Genomic DNA, 13,163 nt, shown 5'->3' with positions numbered 1-13,163 from the left:
TTTTGCAGATTCGGGATCTTGTTACCCTGATAACCGGTGGCAGCAGGGAAAAAAAGACTATGATTGTTGATTGTGATACACTGGGGTAATTTGGCGCACCGTGTGTCAAAGTATCGAAAAATGTATTATAAAACGTTTTAATTTAGGACAATCACTGCCCAGTGTGTCTTTTAAGTCCAATAACCGAAGTTCTTTCTCTCTAGGTTTCTGACGGTCTTTAGAATCATGGAAGTTTTGATCAAGCCGTAATTAATTCCTAATCTACCTCTTACTTTTAACTGAAAATGTAATGCAGAAGTGTCTAGTGAAACAGTAGAGCCCAGTGAAAAGTTCTGTTTAATTTACAAAATCTACCAACTCTGGTCTCTATTCGGTTCATCAGAACCATTTGCCAGTTCTTTTTTTGGCTTCCTTTCAGTGATGGATACTCTTTTTTATTATTTATGTGGATATTGTTCTTTTTCTTTTTGTGATGCCGCTAGGCTACGATATTGCATTTTTTTATTATCATTTTTAGCTACAAAGAAAAAAATCTTAATAAGTGTATTCACTGTACTCCGGTCGTGGATATATGTAACCAACCCTGCTAAAATTCTGTAGTAGGACACAGGGAGCACCTTTTATCGGAGGGGATATTTATTACAGAGCCTATCATAGCTTTTACCAAAATTTCCGCTTTCAGTGACTATACTATTGAATGTCAGACGTCATCTTTTCAATAATTTCTAATATCGCTTTTTGTAATAGTATCTGTATAATTTGTATTCCCAAAAGACAGATAGAGTAGCTTGAAAGCGCAGCTACTTCTATACCCCTCCCCACAATTTATTAGTAATTATGAAAACTCACTGCCTTTACCTTGTACACAAGGGCACCATCTCAGGGGGGACCATAGGAATGCTCCAAAAGTGGTAATGAATACAGATTTTTTTTTGTGTATTTTTCTTTATCTGGGAGAAACGTTTTATCCTTGAAATTTCCGAGACCTCCACCTACCCACCCCGAAACATCTAGGTAAAATAATTAAATTAAAGAAAACAGCGCATTAAATGAAGTTGTTTTTTTATGCGATATTGAAATATTTCCTTCCTTAAAAGTAAGAACTACAGAGAGGAAATAATGGTATAATTTTAATTACCTTGGAAAATGTAACTTCTGTTTGTTTCTCTTTCTTTCTTTGCAACAAAAAATGTCTTCTTTGATTTTCGTGGTGTGCATTAGTTGCTATGGGGTCTGTTTTCAATTAAAGTCACTTTTAGTTTGGCGCGCTTGCGCTGAATTTGTTTTAAATCTTGTTCCCAAGTTTTTACAGATGAACAATCTCTCTTCAAATGTCTTGGAAGTAGCCTGGTTCTAAAATCTACACAAATTCATAGTTATTATAGCTATTAAGACCCATGATGTACTAGAAATACATTTCTTGTCGCGATAGCTTTCAATTAATACAATATAGTCAACATCGTGCGGTTTATTTTTTAAGATTTACTGATGATTCTGGTGGACAGATTGTACTCTAGCTTAGCCTATTAATTCTTGTTTTTTATACTGTTGTTATTGCGTCTGTTTCGATTGAGGTCACTAAGCTTGACCAATTACGCTGATTTCATGTTAAGATGGTTAGTTCCCGAATGTCGTTTTTCACAGGCGAACAGCCCTTCTCCAAACTCCTTGGGAGTATTCACGTCCCGAAATTATGAAATGGTTATAGCGATTAAGGATCATTGTAATATCAATTCTAAAATTTTGATTTTTTGGGGAAAGAAATCGAATAGAGATTGAGTACATGTACACTTCTTGTCTAATAGCTGAAAAGCTGCCGATTTGTGCAAAAAAGTGTGATTTACTGTTTTAAGGCTTATTGATTTTGGGATTCTGGGTGAATAAATTGTATACCTGTTTGTTATATGTACTGTTTTTACTGAGTCTGTTTTAATTGAGGTCATTCCGTTAGTCCAACTTGAGCTGACTTGGTTCCTGAATTTCATTTTTATCGGTTAATCCTCCAGACCTGTTAGGGCGAGCTTGTCCCAAAATTATGAAATGCTCTGAATTCCCTAATAGTTATAGTGAGTACGGATCGTGGTAATATTGCATTTGTACTTGGCAGACTGGTACTTGTTAAACTGCACAACATAGAACGATTTTCTATTCTAAGATTTACTGCCTTAGGATCCTAGATTAAAAGATGGTTTACCCACGGGAAATTTTAAATTCACTAATCCTCCTCCCGGAAAATTCCCTCACATGTAAAATTAATCAGCCAAAAGGAAAGTAAGACAAATAAGAAGAATGAAGAACAGAAGGGATCTCTTAACACTACATATATTCCAAAATATAGGTAGAATACTTGATGTGGAATACCCTATGGTATTTGGCCTAGAGGTACGTTTTGAATCTGCGTCAATAAACACCTTAGATTGGACGTTTCTTACATTGGAGGTAAAAGTTTACTTCTTTGCCTGCGTCAGAGTGTCTGTAGGAAAGTTCAGGCACTCGGGCGCCAGGAACAGATCAGAAATGGCTGAGTTTCCGCAGAAGACTCAAATGGTACTAATGTGGCATTTGTTCTTACTAGCGACATTATGCCAGCTTCTGAAGATGTTCAGGAGGAGCTTGGCAGTTGGGAGGAGCTACTGAATTGACGGCCTAGTTTAAGAACACCTATATAGGTCGTCAAAGAAAAAACCGAAGGCCCCTCCCCCATTCCTTTTTGATTTTACCGATGCGCTCGGAGTCTCCTGTGAACCAACAACACTGCTGAAGGATGGCGCTGTCGGATGCACGGTTTGACTACCTGCCACCCTCCAAACTTCTGTAAATTTTTTGAAATTCTGAAGTGCAAACACGGCTACGTAAGTGCTGTTGTCACTCAGTTAGCTCCTGACCTCCCTCTCCCCCTCCACAAGAACAAGAATGTAGACATTAGTCTTCAAATTTGGAGAGTTTTGCAAGCATATGATCCACAGGCTCCCTTGCCATTTTTGTATGTCATTCCTTACAATATTAGTAAATAGTTTTTCTATTTCGGCATGTACAGCATTCTATTATGTAAATTAAATGAAAAAAAAAACAACTTGATTCAGCTGGAAGTAAGGAGCAACATTAAAATTTAAAAAGAACAGAAATTATTACGTATATGATGGGGGTTGCCCCTCTTAAAAACCTCGCTCTTAACGCTAACATTTTTTGTGTTTTTAAAAAAGCTTCTTATTGTTGTAATTAAGTGATCCTTGTGTTTCAAGAGTCATGCTTAAAAATTTGGAACAAAACTCAAACTGAAGCATAAAGAACGAGGTTTTGAGGAGGGACCAACCCCCCCCCCTTCATCTTAACGCATAAAATTGAGTCGTCAAAGACAAAACAAGACATAAGGAGAATTTCGTTTAGGAATTTAGAATTCCCCAAGTATTAACTTTCCCCTGGAAAATTCAACCCCTGGAAACTTCCCTCCTCATGGAAAATTCTTCCTGTGGAAAATCCCCTCGCCCCAGTAAAAAAAAAAAAATTCAATAAAAAATCTATGATCTTAGCCCTGGCAAAAAAACAACAAAATTTCACATTTCTTCAGATAACAGCTTGAAACCTCTACATTAGAGTTCTCTGGTAAGCTGAATCTGACTGTGTAATTTTCATTAAGATTCATTTACTTTTAGAGGGTGCTTCACCCTTTTTTCCAAAATCAGGCAAATTTTCTCAGGCTGGTAACCTTTGATAGGTAGGACTAAACTTAACGAAACTTGTATATTTCGAATCAGCATAAGAAGCCAAGTCTTTTGATAAATATATTGGTGTCCAAATTCCGGTTTTTAGAGTTTCGGTTACTATTGAATCGGGTCACTCCTTACATACACTTCGTTACCATTGTAACCAGAAACTCCCACATAGAAAACAATACACAGTCAACTCTTGACAAGGAGTCTAGGATCTTCTCAAAACATGTCCCTAAATACAAATCTGAATCCAAAAGTGCAAATAATATAGGAATATATAGTATAAATAAATAATAAAAAATAATAATAATATAATAATAATAAAAAATAATATAGGAATAATAGAAATCCCTAATCCGGGTGCATGAGAATATAAGAAAAACAAGGAGTCTAGCATCTTCTCAAAACATGTCCCTAAATACAAATCTGAATCCAAAAGTGCAAATAATATAGGAATACATAGTATAAAAAAATAATAAAAAATAATAATAAAATAATAATAATATAATAATAATAAAAAATAATATAGGTATTAAAGAAATCCCTAATCCGGGTGCATGAGAATATAAGAAACAGACCAGGGGCTCAAACCTCCCATCAACTGAACGCATGCATTGAAAAATGTGCATGGTGTGCGTAAGGGAATGAGGACTGAAGTCTTTAGAAGAATTTTTTGCCACAAAAACGGTTTTTGGTTTAAACTTATAATTAATCAAAGGGCTATTTAAGACTTTTTCATAAGCTAAATTTTGCTCTTTTATGGCTAAAGTTGAAATTTTCAGAACAAGTTTGTTCTTAACAGGCAACATTTATGAAAACACTTTTGGAAGAAGCTGGAAACAGACGAACCACAGTAAACAATATGCTGGAAAGAATCTCTGGAAAGAAGACACCAACAGAGATGTCTTCTTTCCAGAGATTCCTTTGCCTTCCGGGCATGGAAAAGTTCATAGAGAATGGCAGGCTGACTGTAAATTTGGATGATGACTTGTCTAGTGCCTCCAAGGGAATTAAGGAATTGATTATTCCTAAGATCACCATAAAAAAAAGGAGGGCCTCCCCCAAGCACTGATGAAAATCATATTCCTGGGAAAGCTGGCAGAGTATGAGGAATACATTCAAGTTTTTACAGATGGCTCAAAGACAGTAACAAAATGCAGTTGTGCAGTAGTTATACCCTCCCAGAGCCTTATCTTTCATACCGTTTACCCCCTAACCTGACAATCTTCTCTGCAGAGCTTATGGCAATTAAGTTTTCACTTCAAGCCAAACAGAGAGCAAACACCAGAAGTATATTGTCTGCTCTGATTCACTTTCAGCTCTGGATTACCTCTCACACCAGCAACACCAAGCAAGAAATGTTGCCATTGAGATTGAAAATTTGGTTACTCAACTTGCAAAAAAGGGTATATCTGTTCTATTCATATGGGTTCCAGCACACTGTGGTATAACAGGAAACGAACTAGCAGATCAGGCTGCAAAACAAGCCTCCCAACTAGGCCTGATCACCCAAACCCCCATCACTGGTCCTGAACTTCTTTCTTCAATTAGCTCAAAAATTTTTGAAGAAGAAGAGGCCTGGCTCCATTCTTCTCATACTCAGCTCCTCGATCTTTATGATTATAAGCAGCCTTCAAAAGAAATGTACCTCACTTCTCGCATCCTTTCTACCTGCCTATTTCGTCTTAGATGTGGCCATGCAAAGACAAAATCAACACTATTCCAGTGGAAAATGGCTCCATCCCCCAACTGTGACACTTGTGGAGTGTATGAAGATATACGCCACATCATTTTTAACTGTAGAAAATACGAAAAAGAGAGAGAAGTACTAAGAAATTGCTGTGAGAAGGCATTTAGTGCATTCACAATGCGTTCTGTTCTGGGACATCACACGTCTCCTCCTTGGGCTAAAAAACTAAGCACAAACCTATTAGGCAGATTTGTTAAGACTACTGGTTTGGTTCATTCCCTATAAATTTTTTTTTTTTTTTTTTTTTTTTTTTTTTTTTTTTTTTTAAATTATTATTACCTGTTCAATAGGATTTTTAGAATTGCCCCATTTATCATTTTAGGTATATTTTATCGACATTTGGTTGTATTGTTATTGGTTATAATGTGTAAAATTTGTATTACTTTTTATCATTGTGTTGTACATGCATTTTAATTGATGTTTGACAATGTATAGTTGCAGTATACCCCCCTCCATTAGCAAGTCAAGCGATACTGTTCTGGCTCAGTGAATAATGACTAAGTGACACCCAAGCAAGCTAGTGATCATAGAAGGCACAGAACAACTGAGTGATACGAACGCATATGACCTATTGGTCGAACGCGTCAAACCCCAAACAACAACAACAACAACAATATGCTGGATATCAACAAAGTGCTCAGTTGAAAATTTGCATTATATACCTTTGACGGTATAGGTCAAGTTGATTGGAAAACCAGTTAACGTTTAATTCGCTCCCAGGTGGGAACCTAAGGTTTAATTTTTTATCCTCCTCGGACACTTCTATTTTCTTCTTTATTATGAAATCTACTGCGTGAAACATAATTAAACGGATACTGAAAAAAGATGGGGCAGAAACTGGGTGGGACCGTAATTTTTGAATTTTAAGATGTACATAAGAAATACCTATTTTCTACAAAACATGATTTGGTCATAGAGTTTTCCAAAAAAATTAGTCACTTGGTCAATTGGAGACCCATTGTCAGAAATAAACCCTGAATTGTAAATAAGAACATTTTCATACCGTTAGCCCAAAGAATATGGATAACTCGTAAGAGCAGGAACTGGCGCTAGTATTGACAAAACTATCAACCCAATCAAGCATTTGGTGACACTTGGCATTTTTTCCCAGTATAGTAATAAGAGTAATCATTTTAATCAGTGTAGTTAGTAAAATCAGGTAGCAATAAAAATATAATCTCAGTTCCTGACAAAAAACGAATTGACTGAATGAATCTAATTCTTTCATTTGAATTCTATGCAGATTTTGTCAGTAGTTTTCATTGGGGTACTTAAGACGCACTAAAGTGTACAAAAAAAGAAAACACAAAAAGTAACAAGGGACGATTCTGAGTATTTGTCCCTTATAAATACAAAGCTACACACCAAATACAGTTTTGTGGTGGGTGTTAGGGGGGGGGGGAGGGAGCCTCTCCCGATAGTGTCAGTTTTTTTCACAGTATTGTGATCCATTTCTAAGAATAAAAAAGAATATACGGAAAGAAGCAATGCGTCAGAATACGGAATGAGGCAAACATAAAAAAGAAGAGAAATTGGGAAAAAACTGATGAAATAACACCTATATAAGATTAAACTAGAACTTCCTGTAGAAAAGGCTGAAGCTAAAATCAAAAACTAATTAGAGCACTCGATCAACAGAATGCAAAATAGCCTTCCTTTTGCACTCTTAGGAAAAAAAGAAAACCGTTGCCTTCTTGTATGTATCTGTTTTCCACTGTGTCCAAAATTACTTGCTTTATATTATTTTTTATATTATTATATTATTTTTATGTATTTATGTATAGTATTTTATTGACATTGTTCAAGAATGTATTATAATGAAATGATTTTTGTTGATTGAGAAGTGGAAGGTATAATTTTTTTCAGACATTTGTTATATGTGCCCATTGCTTGAACTTTCGTAAGCCTCTTCTATAATTATGCTCTGTCATTGTGTCTACGATTATCTTCTATCTTCTTTATATTGTTCTGATTATCTGATTATCTACTAATTCTACTGATTATCTTTTCTGATTATCTACTATCTTCTTTATAGTGTGCCATTGACGATGTTCAAAATGTATTATATTGACACGCTTTGTTTTTGTCGATTTTAATGTGGACGAAATTTTTTTTCAGAGACGTGTTATTATATGTGCCCATTACTTGAGCTTTCCTTAACATCTTTCTTTTTCGAGTAATTGAACAACAGATTTCAAAATAGACTCCCATTTTCGCTCTAAACAAAAAACAACAAAAAAACTTGCCTTCTTCTATCATTCTGTTTCATCATTATGCCTACATTTTGTGTCATTGACGATGTTCAAAAATGTATTATACGGACATAATTTATTTTTGTTGATTGTGAAACAGAGTGTATAATTTTTTTGTGGACGTTTGTTGTATGTGTCCATTATTAGAGCAATCCTTTGAGCCACTTATCCCATTAGTTATTATGGTTTTTTATTAATTAAATTAATTAAAATTAATTAATTTTAATTATTTATTTGATTATTATTCTTAATAATTTTGTTTAATCAAATTAATTAATTTAATTATTTAATTTGAATTACTAATAGAAATTAATTAGTTTTAATTTTAGTTGATTACATTGTAATTAACCAAAAAGTCTTTTTTTAATTAATTGGCATTTGTATTAACAAGTACGTCATCATATTATTGATTGTGGTGACTTAATAATTATAAACTCTCAAGTATACAATGCGTATTTTTCCTGATTAAATAATATAGTAACCCGACCTGAAAGGCTATTTTCCTTAGGAGGGATATCAGTAGGAATCCAGTCTATAATATTAAAAAAAATGCTTTCTATTGAAATACGTTATTCTCGACATTTAACCTACCTTTTCAAGTTCACATTATATCGAAAAGAGTGCGAAAGAATGTTCAAACTCTTATAGTGCATTTACACTTTACAGAAATTGCAGAAAAAAGATACGAGCGGATTTCCGCAATGTGTAAGTGAACCATTATGACAGAAAACAACCACCCACACCATCTGTTTTAAACCAGCAGAACCTTAATGCTAATTATAAAAAGAGGAATAACAATATTATTGATTGTTTTTCTTTTGTTACTATTGCTTTTCATGGCAAAAAAAGAAGATAACCACTTGTCAACAGGGAGCTACAGTGTTTTTGTGCTTTTTTAACCAGGCTGCATTCTGCATACTAATTTTTCCCCTTCAAGATTTTAGTCAGAAAATAAAAAAGAATAACAAAAAAACTGCCCATTTTCAGAAATTTCAGGTAAAATATAAATAAACTTAAACGGTTGTCTTGTAGTTGAGCGGCTCGCATTATAAAAACAAAAGGAGTAGCTCTGTTAGGTTCCTTGCTTTATGTTTTTTTGCATAATAGTCGTTACCCCGACAATGCGAAACATTCCCTTTAAATGGTCCCAGATATAACCTTAGTAAAAAAGGAATAACCAAAATTCCTTTTGTTTTATCTCATAATACGTCAGATCTTCGCTAAAATAGGATTGCTGCATTGTTGGTTCGATGAAAACTCATTTTTAAAGCTTTTTTAGAAAGTTCCTTTTTTAATTGTTTTCTTTTAGCTTTGTATGTATTCCAAGGCTGTATCTGGGACTATCAGAGGTTGGGACATAGTAAGCAAAACAGATATAATATTTAGAAAGAGCGCAAAATGAGGAATCTAACGGCGCTACTGTTTTCTTTTACACTGTTTGTTTCAGAAGAGCCACTTAACTGCAGGTTTACCACTAATACCTTCATGACCACCCAAGCAATAATTAATTAGAATTAATAAGAAATTGTGTTTCTGCTGGTTAAAGCTCTAGTTTCAGTAGCACTAGCAGTCCTTAACTCCTGTAATATTAAAGTGCCAACTTTTCCTTCCATTACTTTCCTAGTCTCCTTGAACATTCCCTTACCGTAAAAAAAAAAAAAAAATCGCCAAGAAAAGACACATGCGACAACCACAGATACTGTTAGCTATCAACTATTCAATGGATCAGCGAAAAAGTATTGGCTATATGTAAAAGGAAGCTGGTGCTAGCATTGGAAATATTATCAGCCTCAACTAGCATTTGGTACTTTATCGATTTTTTGCATATTTCCAATTTCATATTCTCATACTTTCCTTCCAGAAACTGTGATAAATGGATGCTTGCAATCACTAATTTTGCCTTGTTATTCCGTTGAAATAATGTCATAAAATAACCAGCGCTAGACGATGTTGATGCTTCTTTTTTGTTGTTGAGACTTTTGCCAGAACCCACACTTGTAAGTTACCCAAACTCTTTGAGAACAACTTGAATAGTTGTTGAATTGTACAAAAAGTACAACCAAGTTTTTGTCTTTTATCAAAATGGACAGCATGAGAAAAGTCGTTCGGTGTCTAAAAAAGTTCAACCCTTGCAAGAGATTAATAAAGATATGTCTGGTGTTTAGGAAAATAATTTCTGCCAAATAGGCTGCCAAAAAGCGCCTTATTACCCCTTACATGTCTTATTACCTTTTGGGTATGTCTTAATGTAAAAAGTGCCAACCAATCAGTAATCATAGATACTTGTTGGCTATCCACTATCTAATGGAACAACCTAACTATTTTGATTTTGTTTAATCAAGCACAAAAGAGTAAAATAAGATGGTTGTCATTATTATTTTTTTTTATTAATAAGTCGGTCACAAAAAAAAAATCACAAAATAGAAATCTCCATATAATACTAACAAAACAAAACTGCATATAATTCTAACTAGACAATATTAGTGTCATTTCCAGAAAAGTTTAGATGAGATCAAATGCTCTGTATTAAGAATCATTAAAGGTTGGTAAATATTACAGTGAAGAACCAAGACTCATTTTCATTCCATTTGCCCAGAACGTAAGCTTTACCACCTTAAATAATTTTGCTTGTAGAAGTGATCATCCTAGATATGTTCATTTCAATTTTGTTTGTATTCAATTAGTTTTTCCATAAAAGCAAGGCTTCTGAGACTCTTGAAACCTATGATTTAAAACTGGAACCTTTAAAATCAATTTAATTTTGCCTAAACTTCATTGGACTGAATATTCCTACCTGGCTACTAAGTGGTTGGTTTATCTTTGTTGCTTTGCGCTTCAAAAGAAAAACTTCCCAAAAACATTAAAGCTAATAGGGCAGTCAGATGTGATTTAACCAAGCTTCATTACTTTCATTTTTTCAGTTTACCTCCAGTCTTGGTTTTTAGGGAATTTTGAAGCCTATGTAACCACTTAACAAACTTGATACTATATCTATTTTTATTTCAGTGTTGCCTAAAGTCTTGAGCATCATCATAAAGCATATATTGATATTTATTTTATGGGAAATGGATTTCAAGACACCAGCAAAAATTTTCTTAACCATATGGAGTTTATGGGAAAACACATTGGGGAAAAAGAAGAGAAATCGTAAGTTTTGGAAGGCTCCCTCAGCCCCTTCCACTAGTTCCACTTAGTGCGTATCTAGTATTATACTGATAATATTTAAAAATTCTGAAATATTCTCTAAGAAATAGAGTTTAAAAAAAATCTTCCTCATTTTTGTGTTTAGAAATTTTTTTTTGCATGGAAACAATTTGTGATATGGCTCAGTAATAAAAGGCGAATCGAGTTTTTGCAACAACTCAGAAAAGTATGGCAGCGTGTAGAATTGAGGCAGAAAATTTTAAAAATTAATATCGATTTTTGACAAAACGAGTTGTTAATCAGCATAAACAAAGGTTGAGACAAAGTGCCGGTCAATAATATAAAATCTGTGCTTAAAAGAAATATTTTCTGTAATGACAGCTGCATCAATTGAAAGTTCCAATGAGAAAGGTAAAAATCTACTTATAATTGCTAGCCTTAGTAGCCTATTTTGGTCAATCTTGGGTAAATATATCATTGTTCATATTATTGATGAAATTATTGAGAATACCACTATATTCTATTTTCTTTACGGAATATAATTTTAGAAAGGTAGAAATCTACTGATAATTGCCTAGCCTATTTTGGTTAATCTTGGGTAAATATGTCATTGTTCATATTATTGATCTAATATAGGCCTATGTAGTATACCACTATATTCTATTTCATTTACAGAATATAATAATTGCTTTCTCACAAACTTCATTTTAAGCCCTATTATGCTCTTGAATGCAGCCTAATAAATTAATTCTAGCCTATATTCTTTTTATGTAAGGTAATTGTTCAGTTTCATCACAAGCTGTTTAAACTAGAAAGTATGCTGCAGAGCAGCATACTCTCTAGTTTAGAGCACTAAGAATTGCTAATTCTAGAAGCACATCCATTTTTAGCTTTCTAAAATTCCCCTTCAACAAACTAAAAATACTTAAAGTAGGCTTGGTTTTAAAGCTGAGGGAAATGTTAAGGTGTTACAACATGAATGAGATTATATTTTAAATGTTAATTCCAGTCATCTCTGGTAATTCCTATATAGTAGAAAGTTAAAAGATAATTAAAAAACTTAAGCATCCATTAATGCTAATGGGTATTACTGTCTCCCACTTATGCTACACCTCTTATGTATGTCACTACACAATGCCAAACTAGAGTCAACCTTGTTGGAGGTTCTGCCCAGGGAACATATGCTGGTAGACAGTAGTTTACTTGAAAATTTTCAACTATACTCCTGTCCACTTTCTCTTTTGAGTTTAAACTAGCCAGCTGTTTGAACAAAACAAACATCCAATGTTGCTTACAGGTAACAGTACCCATAGAGTGAAGTGAATTAGTCCATGAGCCCTGTGGTCAGCAGGGCAAGGTCTGTATTCTAATTAGTTGAATTATTAGTTGATGTTTATGACCTACTTTTTTTTGCTCTTTCAGGCTTCAGGCCAAATATTTATTCAATAAATATGGTATACAGATCTTGCCCTACTGCCTGCAGGGTTTATGGACTAATTTACTTTGCTCTGTAGGTAATATTCACTTGCAAGAACCACTATTCAACCAAATTTGTTTCACTAAGGCCTTCACATAGCCAAAGAATCTTTTAAAACAAATTTAATCTCAAACTGAAAAGATGTATAATCTCTATTCCATCATAAGGCATTTCTTCAAATCAATGGAACATAAACATAACATTTAACTAATTGCTCTGATTCACCAGTTCACTGGCTAGTTTCAACTCAAAAGTGAAAATGGATATTAGCATTAATGGATATGTAAGTTGTTTAATTATCTTTCAACTTACTACTATACAGAGATTACCAGTGATGGCTAGAAATAGTATATAAAATATAATTTCATTCATATTGTTCAACCTCAACATCCTAGGCTTCAAAACCCTGTCCACTTTATGCATTTTTAGTTTGTTGAAGGGGATTTTAGAAAGGTGAAAAATGCATGTGCTTCTAGAATTAGCCTTTCTAAGTGTTCTAAACTAGAAAGTATGCTGCTTTGCAGCATAGTTTCCAGTTTAGGCAGCTTATGATGAAACTTAACAATTACATTGTATAAAAATAGGCTATAACATTTGCATGCAAATGTATGTCCATTCCGAATTATAAGGAGAAATGTTAAGAAAACAATTTTTATTTCATAACATGCAAAATAATCCTAGTTAACATACTTTCCAGCAGGAGAACCTTTATCTCCACTTCTTTTCTTCTTTTTCAAGTTTTGCAATAACATTTATGAAATCAGCCATGCTTCAATGATTGAATAAACATCCTCTCTTGCCTGATGACCTTAGGACATCTTTCTTTGAGT

At 33.9% G+C, this 13,163-nt stretch overlaps 2 protein-coding genes across 5 annotated transcripts in view; both read left to right on the top strand.

The window, feature by feature from the left end:
- Nucleotides 1-1,903, top strand: part of LOC136033624 (guanylate kinase-like) — a 43,771-nt gene extending 41,868 nt beyond the window's left edge. Inside the window, exon 7 of the mRNA XM_065714422.1 lies at nt 204-1,903. Coding sequence (XP_065570494.1) covers nt 204-211 — 8 coding nt within the window. The 3' untranslated portion in view covers nt 212-1,903. The remainder of the gene's footprint in view (nt 1-203) is intronic.
- Nucleotides 1,904-11,111: 9,208 nt separating this feature from the next.
- LOC136033623 (MAGUK p55 subfamily member 7-like) overlaps nt 11,112-13,163 on the top strand; it is a 57,549-nt gene continuing 55,497 nt past the window's right edge. For all 4 annotated transcript variants that reach the window (XM_065714419.1, XM_065714420.1, XM_065714417.1 and 1 more), the window contains exon 1: nt 11,112-11,267. In XM_065714419.1, the coding sequence (XP_065570491.1) occupies nt 11,231-11,267 (37 nt within the window). In that variant the 5' untranslated portion in view covers nt 11,112-11,230. The remainder of the gene's footprint in view (nt 11,268-13,163) is intronic.

Source organism: Artemia franciscana, chromosome 12 (genome assembly GCF_032884065.1).
Source record: "Artemia franciscana chromosome 12, ASM3288406v1, whole genome shotgun sequence".
NCBI lineage: Eukaryota > Metazoa > Arthropoda > Branchiopoda > Anostraca > Artemiidae > Artemia > Artemia franciscana.
The sequence above is the reverse complement of the archived record's forward strand: the minus strand, read 5'-3'. Positions and strand labels throughout refer to the sequence as shown.